The sequence below is a fragment of the Spinacia oleracea genome, chromosome 5 (assembly GCF_020520425.1).
Source record: "Spinacia oleracea cultivar Varoflay chromosome 5, BTI_SOV_V1, whole genome shotgun sequence".
Classification (NCBI taxonomy): domain Eukaryota; kingdom Viridiplantae; phylum Streptophyta; class Magnoliopsida; order Caryophyllales; family Amaranthaceae; genus Spinacia; species Spinacia oleracea.
Window position 1 is genome coordinate 40,655,242 of NC_079491.1, and position 23,463 is coordinate 40,678,704.

The 23,463-nt window shown below is 34.6% G+C and overlaps 1 protein-coding gene across 1 annotated transcript; it reads left to right on the forward strand.

Annotated features, from left to right (window-relative positions):
* The first annotated feature begins 1,533 nt into the window (after positions 1-1,533).
* LOC110786983 (fructose-bisphosphate aldolase, cytoplasmic isozyme-like) lies at positions 1,534-4,057 on the forward strand. The gene is made up of 3 exons (NM_001426371.1): positions 1,534-1,696; positions 2,647-2,874; positions 2,972-4,057. The coding sequence occupies exons 1-3, from the start codon at positions 1,669-1,671 to the stop codon at positions 3,787-3,789; spliced, it is 1,074 nt and encodes a 357-aa protein (NP_001413300.1). The 5' UTR covers positions 1,534-1,668; the 3' UTR covers positions 3,790-4,057.
* The last annotated feature ends 19,406 nt before the right edge of the window (positions 4,058-23,463 follow it).

Genomic DNA, 23,463 nt, shown 5'->3' on the forward strand with positions numbered 1-23,463 from the left:
TAAAACATATATCATTTCGATTAAAACATGTACCATTTCATTGAATTTTTTTACTGTTATGTTTTTACAAAAACATAACAGACCGGGGTTTTTACTTCCTCGTTGAAATTAAGGAAAGGTTGTGTTCATCTTATTTTCACTTATTTTAGGAAAAATATGTTTAGATAAGTTCAATGAAGTTCAGATAAGATAAGTTCGGGAAAAGTAAGGGTTGACCAAATACAATTTATAACTAAAATAAGTTTTGATAAGTTCATATATGTTCAATTAAGTCCAGATAAAATAAGTTCAGGAAAATAAGTGAAAATCAGGTGAATATAACGCACCCTAACTATAGATTTGATACAAAGAAGATCACATTTAAGTGGTTATAGTGTCACCCCTATTATGATATTTAGGCCTTATTTTCTTCAACTATAAAATCTTATTTCCAGGTCCTATAAATTCAGATAAGTACCAATAAGTTAAATAAGGTCAAAAAATAAGTTCAGATAAAATAAGTGTTGACAAAGTAAATTTATAACTAAAATAAGTTTTGATAAGTTCAGATAAGTTCAGCTAAGTTCAGATAAGATAAGTTCAGGAAAAATAAGTGAAAATCAGGTGAATAGTACGTACCCTTAAATAAGGTCATATAAGATCATATAAATTAATAAGGTCATATAAGTTCTTATAAGTTTCAATAGGGTCTTATAACTTCCACTAAGATCTTCTAAGTTTCAATAAGGTCATATATGTTCCGATAAGGTCGTATAAGTTGCGGAGTAATAAGGTCGTATAAGTTTCAATATGGTCTTATATTTTCAATAAAATCTTAAATAAAATATATAATATTTATGATTACTTGAGTTGTTATTTAAATATATTATATTTATATTATTATGTTAAAATAATTTTTGGTTACTAATTGACTATAATAATTATTAACGATACGTAAGTATTAATTAATATATTATTATTAATTACAATCAATATAATTAAAATTTTGAATTTAACCCGTGCATCGCATGCGTTTTAAATCTAGTATATTTTTAATCATAGGGTGAATGCATAATTCTAATATATAATTTTTTGTAAAATATAGCCTAAAATAATATGTTTTTGAAAGAAATAAATAAATGTTTTTCCAAATTCTACCTACCCACAGATCTAGATCTAATCCAAAAATTTTAAACCCATAAATCCGAAATTGAATTTGGATCCCGTAGGATCCGATCCAAATTCTATGCTTAGTCACTCCTAAACCTAAGTCATCCAACTCATGTGAATAATTTGTTAGTAAATTTTTTAAAACTTTCCTAGAGTTACCTCACCAACCTCACCTTCCCATCTTTTTTTTCTTTTTCTTTTAGAGAAATAGTAAAATAATAGCCGCCTTAAAATTAAACCGATAGACTTCGTAATCCATAGACGGGTCAAGAAAACGGGTCAAGAAAACGGTGTCATTTACTCCTAATAAACAGTTTCTTGGGGAAGAATCCAATTACGGGTCAATTAAACGGGTTTACACCGATATCCTCGAGGCTGCTGCGTCGATTTTAATTTAATTTCCCTCTGTTATATAAACCCTTTCTTCTACCTTCGTCTCCATTATCTCTCTCCCTCTCAAAAACTTTATTCCCCTCTCATCGAATTCACATTTTCTCTCTCTAAAATTCTCTCACAACCATGACTGCTTACAGAGGCAAATACGCTGGTATTATTCCCTCTCCTCCATTTCTTCTTCTTTAACAGATCTATTTGCGTGTTGCGTTGTGTTTCTATTTGATGTCATTGATTCTTTTGATTTGAAATTAGATCCGATCTTAGCTTCTTTATGCCGATTTTTGGTTTAGTACTACATTCTTAATTTCTCTGCTTTGATTTTGATGTTTTTTTTGGCTCAGATCGACGCCATATCCTTCATGATTTTGTTTTTGTGCTGTGATTAATGGCGAAATTTCTAAGATTATGCTGTTCTTAATCTCTATAACTGCTAGTTTAATTCTAAATGATTTGGTATGATTTTGCTCCAACTTAATTGAAATTAATAAGTTGAAGCTTAAGATGAATAGATCTACGCATCTGATAACTGGGGATCTGACGCTTGTTTTCTGTTAATTTCATACAATAAAATCATTTGAACGATTGCGATAACATAAAAATATCAACTTTAATGTGTTATATTAATGTTGTATGCCGTGGCACAATGCACAACTGGTCTGTAAACTGGAAAGTTTATATATTTTGTTTATATCAGCCAATTGATTTGTAGAATCCTCATTTGCCATGGTGTGTGAAGTTTTATATATATTAGTCGTTTTTCGAGGTTGATGTATTGCCGTTTTCATTTGTATACTTTGTATTATTTTTTGCCGGTGTTTCGTGATGTAAAAGGGTTGGTTTTGTCGGCAATTGGATTCCTTTCTATTGAAATTAAGAAGGGATTTGTTCTTGAGGGTAATACAACATAATTTAATTTGTCATATAGTTTGATCAACCTTAAAGGGTGGTCTTTCAATTTTGAAATGGTAGTAAAAACTCACTGTGTCTTTCTGATTCCCATTATTTTTCTATTAGTTGCATCAAGTATTACCCGTGTCTGTTTAAAAGAAAGTTGAAAAATGTTGGAAAAGCTGAATTTGACCTTTCATCTTTGATTTTCAGATGAGCTCATTGCAAATGCTTCTTACATTGCCACCCCTGGCAAGGGTATTCTTGCGGCTGATGAGTCAACCGGCACCATTGGAAAGCGTTTTGCCAGCATCAATGTTGAGAATGTAGAAAGCAACAGGAGGGCTCTCCGTGAGCTTCTCTTCACCACCCCTGGTGCCCTTCCATACCTCAGTGGAGTCATTCTATTTGAGGAAACTCTCTACCAAAAGACTGCTGATGGTAATCTTTTGGTTCATTCATTATTTCAGAATGTTTGTTGTTTGAGGCACTTTTCCTTCATTTTATTGTTAATACTAACATGTATACTTGTTGCCAGGCAAGCCTTTTGTTGATGTCATGAAGGATGGTGGTGTCCTTCCTGGAATCAAGGTTGACAAGGGTACCGTTGAGCTTGCTGGAACCAATGGTGAGACAACTACTCAGGGTCTTGATGGTCTTGCCCAGCGTTGTGCTCAGTACTACACTGCCGGGGCTCGTTTTGCAAAATGGCGTGCTGTCCTTAAGATTGGCCCAACCGAGCCTTCTCCACTTGCCATCTTGGAAAACGCCAACGGTCTTGCTCGCTACGCGATCATCTGCCAAGAAAATGGATTGGTCCCCATTGTTGAGCCTGAGATATTGGTTGATGGAACCCACGACATTGACAGATGTGCTGAAGTTTCAGAGCGTGTACTTGCAGCTTGCTACAAGGCCCTGAATGACCACCATGTTCTCCTTGAGGGTACCCTCTTGAAACCTAACATGGTTACCCCAGGATCAGAGAGTAAGAAGGTTACTCCAGAGGTTATAGCTGAGTACACTGTCCGTACACTGCAGAGGACAGTTCCCCCAGCTGTACCTGGAGTTATGTTCTTATCTGGTGGACAGAGTGAGGAAGAAGCTACACTTAACCTCAATGCCATGAACAAGCTAGAGACCAAGAAGCCATGGACTCTCTCTTTCTCATACGGTCGTGCTCTTCAGCAGAGTACCCTCAAGGCATGGCAAGGAAAGGAAGAGAATGTGGCTAAGGCTCAGGAAGTTTTCCTTGCTAGGGCAAAGGGTAACTCTGAGGCTACCCTTGGAAAGTATCAGGGTGGTGCTGGAGGAGCTGATGCCTCTGAGAGCCTTCACGTTAAGGACTACAAGTACTAAGCAAAGTTTTGTTCATTGTTCATGGTCCTGACTCCTGTCATCGTTTCTCAAGTAAATTTTCGAGTTTTTTTCCCTGGAAAGGGCGCCCTAATCTTAGAAGCGGTGTGTTGATGTCTTTAGACTATTATTTTAAAGTTTCACTTGGTTTTTAGGTTTGGCTAAAAAAATAAATACTTTCTGAAGTAGATCTGTCCTTGCGAAAAGAGGATCTTATTTGTTTTGAGATTTGTGAAAAGTGTATTCACTATATAAATCAGAGTGACTTTGCTTCTTTTTCGATTTTGTGCTTCCTTTTATAAGCTGTTTCACTGTGGTATTGCTGGCTTACTTCTGTGATTAAATCGCTTTGAGTTTGTTATCCTACAGCAGATTGTTGAACTCACTAACAAGTCATTATGGAGTAATTTCAGGAGCTATGAATTTAGTTGCATCTCCATCTGATAATTGGCTTAGCTTTGTGTTTGAAGCTGGTTAAATTTAGTCTTCGAATGTATTTGATTCATCCAGGAGAGTATGCTTCAAAAAGGGAAACAATAAAGTTTGAGGAGGACCTTGAACTTTTGCAAGGCTTCAGTGTTGTTACTCTGTATCAGGTATTTGCCGGTGTAAAGTTGAGTTGGATGTCTACCATTGTTTTGCTTAAAGCTTAAAACTTGCCCAAGTACTTGTTGACATTAAAGGCCTTAAAACCCAAATCCCACGTCCCAGATTCCTCCCGATTTCCATCACAAATCAACCCAAAACGAACTACAGCTCTGTTTGTTTCGGGAAATCAACACAAAACAATTTTTCCAATGCCCTAAAACAATATCCTTAGAGAAGAAAAGTTGAACATGTCGAAGGCCTATGATAGGGTGAACCGGCTTTTCATTCTGAAAGTGTTAAAAGGGTATGGTTTTTTAGATCGTTGGGTTGGATTGATTTCAGAATGTATCACCACAGTTTCGTACAAAGCTCTAATCAATGGAAGAACGACTAAGGGTTTCAAACCTAAATGTAGGTTACGTCAAGGGGATCCTCTTTCTCCTTACTTGTTCTTATTTTTGTATGGATATCCTCTCGCGAATGCTTCTTTTGGGGGAAGATATTGGGTTATTCAAGGGGATAAAAGGTTAGTCGGCGTGCTCCTTTGATTAATCATCTTTTCTTTGCAGATGATGCCATGTTATTCTTTAGGGCAAATGAGGAGTCGTGTGGGAATATTATGAACATCATTAAGGACTTTGGAAAGATCTCAGGTCAACATTTGAATTATAAGAAATCGTATGTCAAATTTTCGTCACATATGAGGCAGAATTTGAAGGTGGCGTTGAAAGTGGTTTTAACGATAGGAGAAGTTGAAAAGTTAGGTAATCATTTAGGAGCTCCTATTGACTTGGGGAGAAAGAAAAAATATGATTTCCAGTTTCTCATTGATAAGGTTCAAAACAAAATCTTATCTTGGTCCTCCTTACGCCTTTCTCAACCGGTGAAAATGATCCTAATCCAATCGATCCTGCTTAGTATTGCGTCTCATGTTATGAGGTGTCCAAAAATTCCAGCAACGGTTACAAACAAGATTGATTCACTGGTTACCAGGTTTTTTCTGGGCAGGAAAGGGTGAAAGGGGTATGCATTGGGTTGAACGTGGGATTGTGCAAAAATCAAGGAATGAAGGAGGATTAGGACTACGAGCTTCGGGCATTTTAAATGATACCATGTTGTTTAAACAAGTCCAAAAATTGGTGGGTAATCCTCAACTTTTGGTTACAAGAGTCCTTTCGAGTTTTGATGGTAGGAGTAACATAACCCTGGGTGGTGAAGGAGGAAGGGGGGTAGGGGTATCGTGGGGGAGGAAAGGTCTTTATCAGGCACAAGGAAAGTTTAGCGGGGGTCTAGCATGGAAAATTAGATCTGGAACTAAGTGTTAGCTTCTAGTATGGCTTGGATGGGAGGTAGGGTTCCAGAAGTTAGATCAAACCAACGACTGGGACCATCAGCAAGATGGAGAGTCAGCGAGTTCATTAATAGTGAGTCCTCTTCCTGGAAGGTAGACTTGGTTCGAGATAGGTTTGTATGGGCTGATGCTTGTTCCATTCTAGCGATGGAGATCCCGAAGGGAGGTGTGGATGATTTTAGATATTGGAAGCACACAAAGTCTGGCAAATTTACAATAAGTTCGGGTTATGAGTATTTACGCAAGGAGTATGCAGATGATAGTCGAAAGCTTGAAGATCAAGACCTGGCTTTATTTCGTTTAGTGTGGTAGATGAACATCTTTCCTAAATGGAAATTTTTTGTCTGGAAGATCTTTTATGATGGACTTGCAGTCAAGGCTAACTTAGCTAGCAGAGGTTTGGATTGTGATGTCATGTGTAACTACTGTGGTACTCAGGAGGAAAATTTACAGCATGTTTTGAGATTTTGTTCGGTGGCTAATTTGAGTTGGAAGTATAGACCTTTACAAATTGATCCTTCAAAAATTGAATTGTGGTCATTGAGAGAATGGTTACGAAGCTATATCCTGCTTTTCATAGCGAAGAAGGGTGGAACGGGGGGCGTGTTAAAAGCTTTATTGCTTTTCTTTGGGGGTTGTGGAGAGTGAGGAATGCAAGAGTTTTTAAGGAGGAGGGGGGGGGGGGGGGTCATCCAGGAGCTGTCTTGGCGGTTTTGAGCAATCAGTTGAAGGATGTGGAGATTTATAGAACTCGTAATCAAGAGAAAACAATAGAAGGGCCAAGGGAACCTCCGGGATTCCATATGGCTCATCTGGGCCAAGAAATAATTTTAAATAACGAATTTGTTTTGCAGGTTGATGGTCTTGGGATAAAAAAACTGGAAAGGCGGGATGGGTATTAGCGGTTTCTACTACTTTACCTTCAGAATTAGAGGATTCGGCAGGGCAATATTGACGGGCAGTCTCCTCCGATCATGCAGAGGCTAAGGCTTGTCTTCTGGCCCTTAATTGGGCCTCAAAAAGACAAATATGGTTGCGAGTTAATACTGATTCCTCGCCTCTGGTGTCTAGCTTATGTAAGGGATGTGTGGTTGACATAGCAATAATGGGAGTCATTGAGGAAATAAAGACACTAGGATCGACATTCTAGCGGTGCACGATCCTTAAAGTTCCAAGGGAGGAGGTGTGCAAAGCGCACAACTTGGCCACTAAATGCAGGATTTTGGGTTTTTCTTTAGAATAAGTCTTCACTGTAGCTATTGTAAAAAAAAAAAAAAAAGAAGAAAAGTAATTTTTCTTTATGAAAAGAGGAATGACACATTTTTCTCTCTAATTTTTACATATTTATATCTCTTTTTCACTTCAATGGTTTTTTTTATAAATTACCTTGTAAGGAAACAAACACAAGAAAACTATTTTCCTTTGAAAATTATTTTCCAAACATAGTGAAAATTCATTTTCTTTGTAAATGTTTTTGGTTGAAACATACGGATCATAAGTTCCAATACCCCATAGATTTGAGGATGTTCATACATAAACTGTAAATGCAAATAATATTGGGGAGGGTATGGTTCCATAGTTCCATCCCATCTTCAATATTGGGGAGGGTATGGTTCCATAGTTCCACCCCAATTTTCAATTGTCCGATGGTCCGACCTGAGGGGATTTATTTAGAAAATACATACATTTTCTATGCAAAATGCTCGAGGGGATTTAAATGTAGATATTTTTTTTACATAAATTGAAATTTTTGGTTATAAAGTCGTTTATCCCTTAAACCGTTAAAAAGTTGTCCGTATTTAGAGCATAAAGTGCCAATAGTTGAATCCAAAAACTTAGATTTGTTTATCTTTGGAGGTGAAATTTATTTTTCGGTGAAAGATAGGGGCAACCGGCAAGATACAAAAGGAAATACAAACACACTAAAATTAAAGGCGACAAGAAAGTAACAAAAACATTAAAAAACTACACTACTGAAATCCCCATAGTCAGTAGTGTAGGTGGATCTAAAGTCCAAACCAATCCAACCCAAAATTGTTGATTGAATCAGATTTGAAAAACGGTTTGGATTGTACTCGAACTCAGACTTAAATTTCCGAATCCAACTTATTTTAAAATGGACTTGGACCGCCCTAAATCACTCATGGTATCATTCATTATGAATATATAAGCCAAACTGTTGTTGCACTATACACGAACAAGCGATAACACCTTTATCATTCATTATGAATATATAACCAAATTGTTGTTGCGCTCTACGGAACAAGAGATAGCACCTTATCTTGTAGGGGGATATAGGTACTTAGGGGTACCGCCCTTAGGGACGACTGACCTTTTTATGTAGAGGTCTCGTTCGTGAACGAGTAATGCAAAACGAAATGCGTAAGATAACAACATACAAGGTAATTAAATATCATTGTTTGATATGTAATAAAGACCGGACAAACATTATATCATGAAAAATGTACCTCCATGGTTGAATGCTTGGAAACCACATTGACGTTAACCGCTTAAAGTCTTTCAATACATGGAGAAAACTGCGTAAGCCTAGGGAAGGCTAAAGCTAATGAAAGCTACAAAAATATGAAATGATTTGCATGTTTTTGTGTTGATGTTGTCTTTAATCTGTCGGTTTTTGCTATATATATATACCCCTTGATAAGATGCTGTTGAAAAGCGGTTGTGGGAAAGTGGGAGTTACTTCCCATAATTGCTTGAAAGGGAGAGAGGGATTGAATAATTGTGGCAACGCCAACCTTTGACCTATTCCACGCTTCCGACTTATTTGTGACTGACGCTAGGCTCTAGCCTTCCTAGACTCGCGCTTCTATTGGGATTGACCTCTAATGGGGTATCTCTGTCTTCTTTTTCTGGGCTTACGACTTTGTTGGGCCTGACTTTGTTATTGGGCTCCCACTGATTTAAGGCTATTAACCTATCATATACCCTTGCTAAGAGTAGGTTTTAAAATGTGTACAACAAATGCACCCCTAATTTGATAAGGAGCACATCGTACTTATCCAAATTACCCCTAATGAAGAAGGCGATTCAGTTAGAATAAACTCTTGTCTGATATGGGTTGTGTGATCCCATAGGGTACGACCCTAAACAATTGGAAACATATGTGTACTTGTGAGGAAAACTTTAATATTCAACATGCATATATATTATCCTTAATGATACTGTTAACTCATAATTCCTAAGAAAGGCTGAGGTATGGTGAAGTTGTATATATTAAAAAAATTGAAAAAATGTTACGATATGATAACTCGATTTTACAAAGCATGGTTATCATCTCAATGATTTATGTTAACTTAGCTTTGGGGTAAAGGGGGTATTAGATTCCCGAGCCTTATTTATGATGCAATAAAATAAAAATAGCTTAAGTTGGTCAGTTCCTACTCAATTTTGAAACTCAATAAGAATTCACAACAGTATCAACAAAGCTCTTGGACATATATAATATTGACAAATACCATAGTATGTGTTCTTTAAGTTTGAGTTATAAGTTCTTAAGGATTGAATTATATGTTTTTTGGGTTTGAACTACATGTTTTGGGTGTATATGTTCTATGGGCGTATATGTTCTTTGGGTTTGAACTACATGTTATATGGGTGTATATGTTCTATGGGCGTATATGTTCTATGAGTTTGAATTATAAGTTCTTTCTACTTTAGCTTGGAATGGTCTTCCGCTTGTTTAAGAATTCTTTGTTTTTATTCATGAAGTTGATGATAAGTTTGAAGATTTGTTGATGATTTTTTTTCAAAAAAATACTAAATTTATGTGATAAATTGTTACATTTTATCAATGTTCTTTATATTTTGACTTTAAGTTCTTTGTAATTATTCTTTATGTTCTTTCATTTAAAAACAGGGTGCACGGTGAGCACTGTGCACCCGGGTACATAAACCAAATATTGAATGGGGAAGGGTCAAGTCTAAATGATTTTAATTTATATTTGATTAGTTCACGCAGCTCAATTGATACTCCCATTTTAATGTAATGGTTACATATACTATGTTGGGATGGTAGGAAAAAAAAACAATGGCTTTCCTGAATAGCAGTAGATTATAAGAGAATATTCGGTTGTACCTAAATAGGTTGAAGCAGGGGTTGCCTTGTGTGCATTGATTCACTTACCATGTCAGTTGCAAGATCCCCTCTACAGGAAGTGGGGTAATGTTTTGTGGAAAATGTGACTTATTTGTAAATGGAAGGAGTAAAAAAATCTGTTTATGGATCATGTATCTTCTTCATTTTATTATGTGGAGATTTCTGATTTTCTCGTTGAATTGTAATCTATAAACACCAGGTTCATTTTGGTCTAAAGAAAGTTTCAATTTCGTTTTTAACAAGATGGTGATTCACTTTTGTATTGAAGCCAATGTGGTTAATTGTGTTATGATCTGCTAAAATAGCATATGCAATTAATTCTATTCTTTATGATATGCAAACTCAACTCTTGGATTGACTTGGATTCTGATGATGAAATTCTAAGGAGAGATTCTGAGATCTGTCTGAAGAAGTAGCTTAGCTTCCCATTTCTTGCTACAGGTTTGTGATTGTCTCCATCAATAGATGGCTGGGTTTGACCTTGATATCTCTTGTCTCATGTCTGCGTATTATTGTGCTTAACCTGCTAGTGCAGTATGCGATAACACCGTCAATCAACTACTTTTTTTAGGTTGTCCATTGAAGTTTAGTCTTATTGCCTGTAATCTTTTGCTAATATTTTATATTTGAAAATTTCCCTAGTAGTTATTCTCATTTTTAGTTTTTCATTTGAATTTCAATTATATCTTTGCTTTTTGTTCCATTTTAATGAAGTGGGTTTCTTTGAAAACTTTCAATACTACATTTTATTATTTATAGTTTATGTAGTCATTTTCCCTTAGTGGTATGTTTTAATTGGCAACCAATTAACATCTTTAAACTGTCAATGGCAGATATATATTTTGGAGGGAAAGGATCGAGATGGAATTCTACATGAAGAAAATCCAAAAGAAGAAGGGGAAGGCAGTTGTAGTAATAATGGCCGACAATTTGTTTTTTCTCCTTTTGATGGTCTAGTCCCAACATGTTTAAGTTGGTGTTTATGTTTAAACTCCGGCTCCCATTTTTTACAGCTATGTTCTGTTGAATGTTTGTGCTAAAAAAATTTACCGAGGCTAGTACCTACTACCAATGCATCATTACTACAGTAAAAAAAAATTTGCTAAAATAAATGTACTATTTGCAGCGCGCACACTTAGGTGAATGCTGCGAATAGTGTCAAAAATTTGCCTTTGATAATCTCTTTTTGCAACGCGGGCGTACTGCAGAATGTGCGAAAAATACACTTTTTGCAGCGTGCTTGAAACACCGCGTGTTGAAATTAATGTCTTTTTATAACGATTTTGTTCCCTGCGAATAAAAGTCCATTATTGGCCACCCTCGCTATTGCAGCGCTAAAAAACGTTGCAAAAAGCCCTATTTACCCGCGCTGCAAATGGTATTTTTTCTACTAGTGCATCCAAAAACACATGATAAAAATTCACACAATCCCTGTGTCTTATTAAGGCGACGAAAAACTGACTTGTTCATAGTTTCACACCGTTCGTAGGTTGTCCATTGAATTTTAGTCTTATTGCCAGGAATCTCTTGCTAATATTTTATATTTGAAAATTTTCCTGGTAGTTATTCTCATTTTTAGTTTTTCATTTGAGTTTCAATTATATATTTGCTTTTTGTTCCATTTAATGAAGTGAGTTTCTTTGAAAACTTTCAATACTACATTTTATTAATTTATAGTTTATGTAATCATTTTCCCTTGCAGTATTTTTAATTGGCAACCAATTAAAAGCTTTAAACTGTCAATGGAAGATATATTTTGGAGGGGAAGGAGATGGAATTCTACATGAAGAAAATCCAAAAGAAGACGGGGAAGGTAGTTGTAGTAATAATGGCCGACGGTTTGTTTTTTCTCCTTTTGATGGTCTACTCCAAACATGTTTATGTTGATGTTTATGTTTAAACTCTGGCTCCCATTTTTTATAACTATGTTATGTTGAATGTTTGTTCTAAAAAAATTACGGAGGCTAGTACCTACTACCAATGCATCATTACTACAGTAAAAAAAATTGGTAAAATAAATGTACTATTTGCAGCGCACACACTTAGCCGAATGTTGCGAATAGTGTCGAAAATTTGCCTTTGATAATCTCTTTTTACAACGCGGGCGTACTGCAGAACATTGCGAAAATGCTTGAAACATCGCGCGTTAAAATTAATGTCTTTTTTGCAACGATTTTGTTCGCTGCGAATAAAAGTCCATTATTTGCATCCCTCGCAATTGAAGCGCTCAAAAACGTTGTAAAATGCCCTATTTACGCGCGCTGCAAATAGTGTTTTTTCTTCTAGTACGTGCATCCAAAAAACATGATAAAAATCACACAATCCTTGTGTCTTATTAAGGCGATGGAAAACTGCTTGTTCGTAATTTCACACCGTTGGGATGATAAAACACCACCAGACCAATAGTTCTTAGAATAGAAAGGACACCACATCTCTCTTTTTGTATATAAATTCTTCAACCATTCATTCATGGAGAATTTATAGTGAGTCAACATTCTGAAAAAACAAAATGATCTTTATGAAATGCCAATTTGTTCATTTAAATATACTTATTTGTTCATAAGTAAGAAAAGACACCAGAAATACTTATATCATGCATAAATAAAAATGTTCATTTCAATATTAATATTTGTTCATAAATATATAGAAACACATTTTTGATAATTGGTAGTAAAAACACTTAATAAACCCAAAATGATCATTATGTAATACTAGTTTGTTCATTTTTAATCAGAAAACGCATAAAAAATACTAATGTCATGAATTACTAAAATGTTCCTTTGTTTATTAGTATTTGTTCATAAGTGTAGAACTAAACATTCTTTGTTAATTTTAAGTAAAAATGTAAAAAGAATTAGTTACCTTGGCCAATAATATTCAAATTCAGGAGATAATTGAAAGTGTCATGAATTACTAAAATGTTCCTTTCTTCATTAGCAGTTTCACAATACTTCAAGAGATAACTGAAAGTGTCACAAAACCATTTAAAGATCTATATTTCCCAAATATTTCCCAATATGCTTCTTTGAGTTATCCCTAATATGCCATGTACATAATCTATGTCTAGCATCTAGAAAAACGTTCCTTATCCCGACAGCGATGAATGGAACTTGGTCTGTCATAATGGTTATTGGAGGATTTTCACCCATTGATGTAAGAAAAGTTTGAAAAAGCCAATCAAAAGATTCAGTTTTTTCATTGATAACAAAACCCATTCCAAACATCACATTATTACCATGACGGTTCCTACCAACAAAAGGAGCACAAATCATATCATATTTATTGGTCCTATAAGTAGTATAAAAAACAAATAAATCCCCAAAAAAGTAATAATCTCTCATCATCCTACCATCACGCCAAAACAAACTCAAAAGTCTATCTTCTTCACTAAGCTCAAATTCATAATAAAAATCTTCTTCACTGGAATTTCTCTGAGAAAATACTTGATTAATTGATGAGAGTCACGACCTTCAAGTTTATTAGCTTTTGCACGTGAGAAAGCATTGTGAGCATCACTAGCAGTAAAACTGACCATAGGTAATCCACCTACTTCTTTTCTCAAAACCCTCAAGGTCTCAGACACTTTAACACCACTAGCTTTCAAAGTAGAGAGCCTCCTTACTAACCTTCCTTTATGATCTTGTCAAATGCCTCTTATTAAGAGGAACCATAACATGGTTATGAATCAAATTGTGATTCACAACAGTCCACACACCATCTTTACCAACTGAAAATTGAACAAAAGCAGTACACCAAATACGCGTATCCAATCGTGCATAAGTCCTTGTTCTCTTCCTTTTTTTATCTTTGACCACTTGATAACTACAAAAAAACCATTTCATAGTATAAAATTTACTATTTTGACGTTTCTTACCTTTCCTAACCCTAATACCAAAACCTTTACTAAAAGCATATTCGTTATACAAATCATAATTAAAACAGATTCTGACCCTTCAACAAAAATCCTTACTTCCTTATTCACTGCAAATGAAACAAATGTTTAATATTAAAATGGTTAATGTTCAATTTCTTTACATTGAATGTTCAATTTCTTTACATTGAATGTTCATTATAATTGTAATCGAATGTTCATTATCATTGAAGGTGATATTCCTCATAAACCATAAACAAATCCAAGCCAATAATGAACATTAAACTAATCTATAATGTTAACGGGATTTGACATCTGAAATGTTCATGGTGAATATAAATGATATTGAACATTATCTATTTTAAGTGATATTGACATCTTAAAATAGCATGTTCATCGTAAAATAGATAATGTTCAATATCCTTAAATATATTGTTAATTGCAATAACAGGTAATGTTCGATATGGTTAGATAGAACGTTCATTGCAAAAAAAGGTAATGTTCAATATGGTTAAATAGATTGTTCAATATTAGAATTAGTAATGTTCAATGAATTTAAATAGAATGTTCATTGTCAAAATACTTAATGTTCAAAATCATTAAATAGAAAACACATTCCTCGTAAGTGTATAACAAAAACAGATGATTAAATCGAATGTTCATTATTATTGTACGTAATATTCTATATCTTTAAATTGAATGCATGTTCATTATATTTGTGAAGGATGTCATAATTAAACAAAAAACGGATTCATAACATAATATGAATATTATCAAAATTTGTAATGTGTTAGGTTATGAATAATACAATAATATAATTCATGCGGAAAAACCATAAAGCCAGAATCCAAATTAATTGCCACATAGTCAATTAGCATAATTTAAGTTACATACTATGTGATGCGTGCCTTCCCTAGCTGCTCCCGAACCGAACAAGAACAAGTCTTTAGAGCCCCAAACGTTGCCCCTCCGTAGAAAGTCCATAGCACGTTCGGATCCGCCTTAGGTTCAATCAACTAGGATTTTACTTAAGGTTTTATGTATTCGGGTTAGGCTATATTATGTTCTCCCTTGAACACAATGAAAGTAAATAATATGATTTTAAATGAACTTGATGTGTATAATTATGAGGGCCTAGCCTCATATTTATAGGGTAGCAAATAAGGAATTTGAGTCTTACTAGGAATAGAATTACCAAACCTACTGGGATTGAAATTCTCATCCAATTAGAATTGTAACATTAATTAAATTCTTAATTAAATCAATTCCAATAGGACTAGTAATTCTTAATCCAAGGTTACTTGGGAATTAAGAAATCAGACTTTTCTTGGAGCCCAAGACGAAGAAATCCAACGCAGCCACAATGGGCCACTTTGGTGCGGGTGCCTGCCTAGGCCTAGCCACATCCACAACTGGCCGAAGGCCCAACGCGCTGCAGCCTTGCCTTGGCGGGCTTGCATCGCTGCTGCCTTGCTTTGCTTGGCGCGGCCTAGTGTGTTGCCCTTGCTTGCTTGGCGCGGCCCATTGTGCCGCTGCCTTGCTTGCTTGGCGCGGTCCACTGTGTGCTGCTGCCTTGCTTGCTTGGCGCGTCCCAGTGTGCTGCTGGCCCATCGGCTGGGTGCTGGAGTTTGACTTCGTGCTTAGCGTTATGCGCTCGGCCTTTGCTTGTCGAGCGATGGGCCGACTCGCTTGCCGGCTTGTCGCTCGTCGAGATTCCGATTCGTTTTCAGATTCCGGAATCCATTTCCGTTTCGAACAGATATTTAGGTTTTCGTTAATATTTCCGATTCCGGAAAATAATTTCCTTTTCCGACAATATTTCTGATTCCGGTAATATTTCCGTTTCCGGCAATATTTCCGATTCCGGCAATATTTCTATTTCCGATAATATTTTCCGATACGAACCATGTTTCCGTTTCCGGAAACATCTGCGACTTGAATAATATTTATATTTCCGTTATGAACCATATTTCCGTTTCCGGCAATATCTTCATTTTCGGAATATTCTTTACTTTCCCTTTTGACGATTTCAGCTCCCACTGGAACCGAGATCCGTCATTTCCGAATGATCATAAATAGAGCACTTAATAAATAATATATTCACTTAAATACTTGATCCGTTCACGTACTATTTGTGTGACCCTACGGGATCAGTCAAGAGTAAGTTGTGGATTAATATTATTAATTCCACTTGAACTGAAGCGGCCTCTAGCTAGGCATTCAGTTCACTTGATCTCACTGAATTATTAACTTGTTAATTAATACTGAATCGCATTTATTAGACTTAGCATTAAATGCATACTTGGACCAAGGGCATTATTTCCTTCAGTCTCCCACTTGTCTTTAGGGACAAGTGTGCATTTCCTAATTCCTTTGTCGCTTGATGCTTGCTCATGAACATAAGGTAAGAGTAGTCATCCTTATTATGTCGAGAGGTATTTCTCGGTTTCATAGTTCAACTGATCAAATAAACAGATAATCATAGCCTATGATTCATCTGAGCATGGCCATGCATATATTATTCAGTTTCTAGCTCTTTGAGTGTCATTGTACAACTCTAGGCATCTCATCCTGATTTATGGGAGGACAATCCCAATCTTATGAGCTTGAGGTTAAACTTCGTTTGATAGGTGATTACCTGAGCGTTGCCGTTATAGTCTCCTTTTACGATGCGACGCTTGACAACGTCAAAGTAACCAGTTCTCAAACAATCAATCTCAAATCACTCAGGTGTTGAGGATTAGTGTCTAATAATGTAATGAAATTTACTTATGACAGATTTTTCATCTGTTACAGTAAAGTTTCATAGATCTTTCCGATACTAATCTTCTCAAGTAAGTATCTATGCAAATGATTGCGACATTGCCATGTCCACATAGTTCAAGAAACATAACTACTAGTCATCTTGCACTCTAGTCGTCTAGCGTTTTCTATGCGTCCACCTTTATAGAAAACTTCCGACCAGGGACCATTTTCAACTTTTGACATTCAAGTTTACTTGATAGACATTTCTTAGTCACAGGACTGGTCCTGGTAGTCTGTCTTGAATATATTGTCATTAAAAGGACTCATCATTTAATACTAAACCAAGATTAAATGGATTATGAAAATACATTTCATATATGATAAATGTTCAACCCCAGTGTTTTACAACCATGGGCCTCAAACCCATCTTTAAAACAATTAATGTAATTCAAAACATTGTTTAACTTCCAGTGCCACAATGTGAGTGTTGTATTTCACTTGTTGCATAGGTTTAGTTATCATGCTTTTCCAATCTTAATATCCTTCTTCATCGAATGTCTTTCGAGATAGGATGATAAGATCTTTTGAGTTTGTTTATTATGTGATCTAGTCTTTCTTACTTCAATAGTGGTTCTACGCATTTTGCAATGAAGAACCATCAAGTCAGCAGACATGTGATCTACCCAAGTTCAGTGAAGAACTCTTAATGTAAACAACTTTGTTTCATTGCTTCTTAGGCAATAAATACTGTATTCAGCTGTATAGGTTGCTAGTGATGCTTTGTTTTGATTTCCTTATCCAAGCAGTTCACAGATATGCGGAATACTTTCTGGCTGTATCTTAGAACATAGAAATTAATATTTAATTTCCCACACAACAACTCATGGTCTCCAATCCATGTTGCCATTTCAAACCACGATGCATATAGCTCGTTCTTGCCAATGGTTAAATCCAAAGGGATATTGCTTGTTCCTTTGCCAGTGTTTATGCGTGTAGCATCAATATTTAACATATCTTCATTTCCTTGAATCAAGAACTATTAATATGTACCTTTTCAAGTACCATAAGTTTTTTTTAATCTCAATCTAGTTGATCTTTACTTATACCAATAGAAATTGGTATATGTTCTTCATGCCTAAAGCAATAAGATACATTTTTGGCGATCCTCATATTATATCATACATGATAAATTCTTTTGCAGAATTATTCTCAATTGAATTCTATTCATGTAACTTTAGCTACCCAATTTCAGTAGATACTGAATCCAGCTAAAATCTTTGACATATAATATAGGTGAAGAATCTCATTAGATTCTTTGATGTTTAACTTAGTAAATGCTTATACATAGTTCAAACATTCATTACTTAGATTTATTCACATGGGTCGAATATCTCCAATGGAGTCTTTCATGTTTCATTTAGTAAATGCCATTACTTAATCCAAAATAATATTATAAGATCTTTGTAAATAGATCTTAATACCCAGTATGTACTAAGTTTCGCCTTGGTCCATCATTGATGAATAATTTTTAAATCGAAGTTATTAGCATTTGAATGTTATTTTATAATAGAGAGATATGTGTGTGATACACATAGGACTAATTAAGGTTTACGTACTCCCACTAAAATTCTTGTATATCTATAAGAATCAAGTACATTTTATGAAACTAAAATACTTATTAGCTTCACCAAAATATAGTTCCAATTCCCAATTGCTTGCTTATATCCATACCCGAATTTCATAAGCTAGCATTCATTTTAAGCATTATTCGGATCCACAAATCCTATGACATGTCATGTACATAGTTTATTCCAACATTTGATTGAGGAATACGTTTTGTCATCCAATTACTATATTTACCAATATGCAATCATTGTTTGTATTATAGACTTGAGCATTACGATTATGCATGAGGTTTTAACACAATCCACGCCGTGAATTTGCTTGTAACCTTTAGCAACTAATCTAGATTTATGTGACAACACAACTTCATGTTTTGATGGTTTTTATTCTTAAAACCAATTTGCAACCAATAGGTGTAAACCATTTTTGCAAATCAACGGAATGTCAATTTTTTCATCAAAACATTGATTCTGTTTTATGGCCTTCAACCATTTAAAACATTGAGTATATTTATGGCCTCTAACCATTTTAGGGAATCTGGGTTTCGTCATAACTTTCTTACAAGTCACAAACTCATTAATCTACATGATAATAGTTTGACTGCAAGTTGTAGGTTTATTCACTATCTAATAGAAGAATCTCATAGTTTTAGTGACCTGAACTCTATGCCTACATGGGTTTAGAACATCAAACAATAGAATATCAATAGCCACTTGAAAGTCATTTGAATATTCTGTTTTCCTTGAAGCACTTGTAAAGTCTTCTAAGAGATGTCTATTCTTTAAAGCCACTTCTAAAGCCCCTAAAGAATAAGTGTTCGGCTTTACTAAAGAACTTCGAAAAGCCTCCGGAACGCCTGCTTATGTTTTTTGTTCGCCTCGAAGACCTTTCGAGGTCTACTTTCTCTCACTTGTCATTTTGTAAACGAATCTCCAAAAGGACACTATTTCGAGCAAACAAACATTATGTTCTCAAAAATTCGTGGTAGAAACAATACCCTAAATCACAATGAAACATATATCTATACCTGGGCCTTAGTTTGTCGAATAACAAAAACTAAGCTCCCACTGAGTTTAGCAAATCTTTAAATATACATATATATATATTATTGAAAAGATATTCTAAAATTACTTTTCAACATCTTTGACGAATTTGGTTTAGTTTGGTGGTAGTTGAGCATTTTATTTAGAAATTATAGGAAAAATCTTTATGATTCATCATTGATCGAATCAAGTACTAATTGACTTCGATCATCCCAATTTAGATATACCATATCTTATGGAGCTAGATTGTGTAATTACAACACACAATCATTGATGATCATCATGATCTAACCTAGATCTTTATGATTTCTTGCCAAGTGGATTTTATACTTCTGAATCTTTGAACTAGCCAAATTGATTCAAACTTATATCACATTGAGTTAATAAACCAATATTCACTTAAATTCAGGTGAAATAATAAAGTCATAAAATGTTTCTTTAGCTTTGAACTCTATTGTCTAGGAGTTCTATCAATAGTTCATTTCTTTTGTCACTTTCAACAAGTAAGACTAGCTCGTCTTGAATGATCTAGAATTCAATCAACTTTCAAAAGTCCATCAAAATAGAGCTTTAGAAGGTTAACTTGTGATATGGTCTAAGCAACAATGCCAAAGATTTATAGAACTCAAATCAAGAGATTGATTTGAACCTAGTAAAGTTCTCATTGTTAAGGAGTTTTTTTTTTAATCAAGCATACCGACTCAACCCGTAAATGACCATTTCATTCAAATAAACAAACAAACATTGTTTTTGTTTTTCTTGAATGTGAGTCTTTCTGTGATTGAAAACAGAAATTTAGGTATGCTGATTATGGAACAGAATAGCCATTAAGTTTCAGCCTTGAAAGTACTTAAAACAAACTAGATGACCCTAAAACTAATGTAGAAATGCCATGCTTCATTTCCCACTTGTAGGTCATTTGTGTAGCCTAGCTTCCATCGTTTGAGTTATTACTGAAGTAACAACTTGAAGCAGTATATGATACAAGGAAGTTTGATTGCTAGGCTACTTTTCTTTAAACATAAACTTATAGGTAGTAACGGAATTGTAAGTTCCTTTCACTTGTTCCTTGTTTTCCTATTTCTTGTACCTTTTCTTATAGTCTTAATAAGAATTAACTTCTCAAGTGTTGACTTTTATACTTTGTTAGACATTTCCAATGTCACTCCAACAAAGTTCTTACCATTTTATTTATGTTGAATATTTTGTTTCAACTAGATGATCTTACCAGAAGCTTCTAAAGTTCTCTAAGTATCGATCTATTCTAATGTCTAGGGACTAGACTCATTCGAGAATTAAATGGACAAAGATATTAGGTTGTTAACCATTGGTAAAGATGAGCGTTTAAACTCAATGCTTTATGATCTCAAAACTACATTGTATTTTGAATTCACAAGCACCAATTAGTTTGCCATTCGACTTTGATACTCGAAAACAACCATAAAAGTCGCTAAAAGAAACGTACATGTTAAATTGCTCATTTTCTCTCATTTTCGTGAATCGTTCTTGGATTCACTACCAATCGAGGAAATTTAATGTTACCTTTCTAAAAGGATTTATTGCAGTGCAAGATATTTAATTATAAACAATAATTAAAACATACGTTGAAGCATGCAAAGTCTAAACATTTATCATGAGTAATAGTCTAGAAACTACTCTTGGTTGATAGGTACGTCTAAGAACTTATTAGGTAAACCTATCCCGTTTGCCACGACATAAAAGGACTCCTTACTTATATCGTTGAGGTTTACCAAAACTAACATGTATTCACAATTATTTGTGTACCTTACCCCTTTAGAATCAACAAGTAACACCTCGCTATGGCGGAAAACTATTACTTAGATTGATGTAAAGGTTATCCAAGTAAGTGTTATTTTGGAATGGCACCTTTTAACTCAATTTTTTTTAAAGTTTGAAACTTAAGGCTCTTACTATGTTGGTTAGATTTTAAGTGAACTAAAATCCTTAATCATGCAACATAATCAAGCCACAATCTCATGCATTATTAAGACACATTTAAAGCAATAAATAACTTAAAACATGCATAAGATTTAAATGTGATCTAGTATGGCCCGACTTCATCTTGAAGCTTCAACTTCAAACTCCGTCTTGAAAATGAATTGGAAACTCCGTCTTGAATTTCATCATGGGAGGCGCCATTTTCTTGAAATAGGATATGCTATAATTAAAACTAATTACAACTAATTGATGGTATGCAGACCATATTTAAATAAAATTTTTGGTGCATTAGACCAATTTTACATTCAAATTAATGGTATGCAGACCATATTTACTATCCTATTTGGGCCATATTAGTCACTTTCCATAACCTGCAAAATAGTACATTTACAATATACCATTCATCCATTCATTTATCAATGAATGACCCACATAGCAAGTTAGTAGAAAAATCATGCATCACATAAACATTTGCAGCAACTAATCAAAGGTTCTAACAATCTACAAATTATTCAACCTTATTAGTTCTAATTGAGTTGTTTTAACCTTAAAATAATGAAGACCTAATCAAGAGTTTAATGACTAAAAGCTCCCACTAAAACCAAGAATTTACATGCTTTACAAATTTTAAACATAAAATTGTATTTCCTAGTCCAACCGGAAACTTACAAATTTAATTAAAATTTAAAGCTCATATAAAATAATTTTAAATCCCTTTATATTATTTTCAGTTGATTAAAATTAATTAATTATAATTTTACCAAGGTTTTAATTTTATTAAAATAATAAGTATAAAATAATTTATAATAATTAAATTAATCAAAATTAAATTCCAAGAAAAATTAAATTACGAAATTTAAATAATCGACGCTCAACCGAAAATCAAACGAACGACCCAACGTGCCAAGGCAAGGCCGTAGGCCGAAGCCCACGCCTCTCACAAGCAAGCGACACAGCATCGCCCATGGGTCGCGTGCACAATGCAACACTCATGGCCTGCTTGTTGCTGGTCGAGAACATAGCCATCGCAGGGGCTTGCGCGAGCAGTGCTCGCTTGCGCTTGCTTTGCCATCCATGCCCCTTCGCCCTTCGCCTCATCGCTCACTGCACGCGACGTGCACAGCGCTGACCGAGGCCTTGCGTGCACGTTCGTGCTTGCTCGTCGCCTAGCACCGCGTGGGCGACGAGCTTCTGTGCTCGTCGTTGCACGCCCGTACTATTGCAACACCCCTTAACGGTAACACTTAGCTTCCATTGCTTTGTGCATGCAAGTTTGTGAACGATTTATAAAAATCAAAACTTTTATATTCAAATTTAACGACAAATTAATAATTGATATTAATTTCACTAAATTTATGCGAAAAAATCGAAAATTTATTATTCGAATTAATTTCCAATTACATATTTTCTTAGGGATTAAAATATAGGTCATAAATTTTAAAACATTTAATTTTAACAAATTTTATGGTGGTTTTTAATTATAGGATCCTAATTAAATAATCAATTAATTATGAAATTCAAAACAAATTCTAAATTATTTAAAATTCAACAAATTAATTATAATTACAAATTAGGTTGTATAATTAAAAAAATTAGACTTTTAAATTGTTAAACATATACAGTAGGTCAATCATATATTCAAGATTTACATACAAGATTCGAAAATATTTAATTTAACATCATAAAAATTACAAATTTTGCATTCGAAAAACTAAAACCTCCAAAAAGTCATAGTTAGGCTTCGAATTTGGGAATTCTGGGTTTGGCATCAAATCTTTGATTTTTGTCAAAATTTTAAAACGTCGTTTACATGCGAAATTCACTATTAAAACATAATATTTCGACCATTATTGACAAAACTGCCTAAAAATCCTGCGAACATATAATAAAATAATCGCACGAATTTGCAAATTTAATCACCCCTTTAATTCATTGCAAATTTATAAAATTTTATCCATGTTAACTATAATTGATTATGGAATTAATTAGAGGCTCGGGATACCATTGTTAGGTTATGAATAATACAATAATATAATTCATGCGGAAAAACCATAAAGCCAGAATCCAAATTAATTGCCACATAAATAGCATAATTTAGGTTACATACAATGTGATGTGTGCCTTCCCTAGCTGCTCCCGAACCGAACAAGAACAAGTCTTTAGAGCCCCAAACGTTGCCCATCCGTAGAAAGTCCACAACACGTTCGGTTCCACCTTAGGTTCAACCAACTAGGATTTTACTTAAGGTTTTATGTATTCGGGTTAGGCTATATTATGTTCTCCCTTGAACACAATGAGAGTAAATAATATGATTTTCAATGTAATTGATGTGTATAATTATGAGGGCCTAGCCTCATATTTATAGGGTATGAAATAAGGC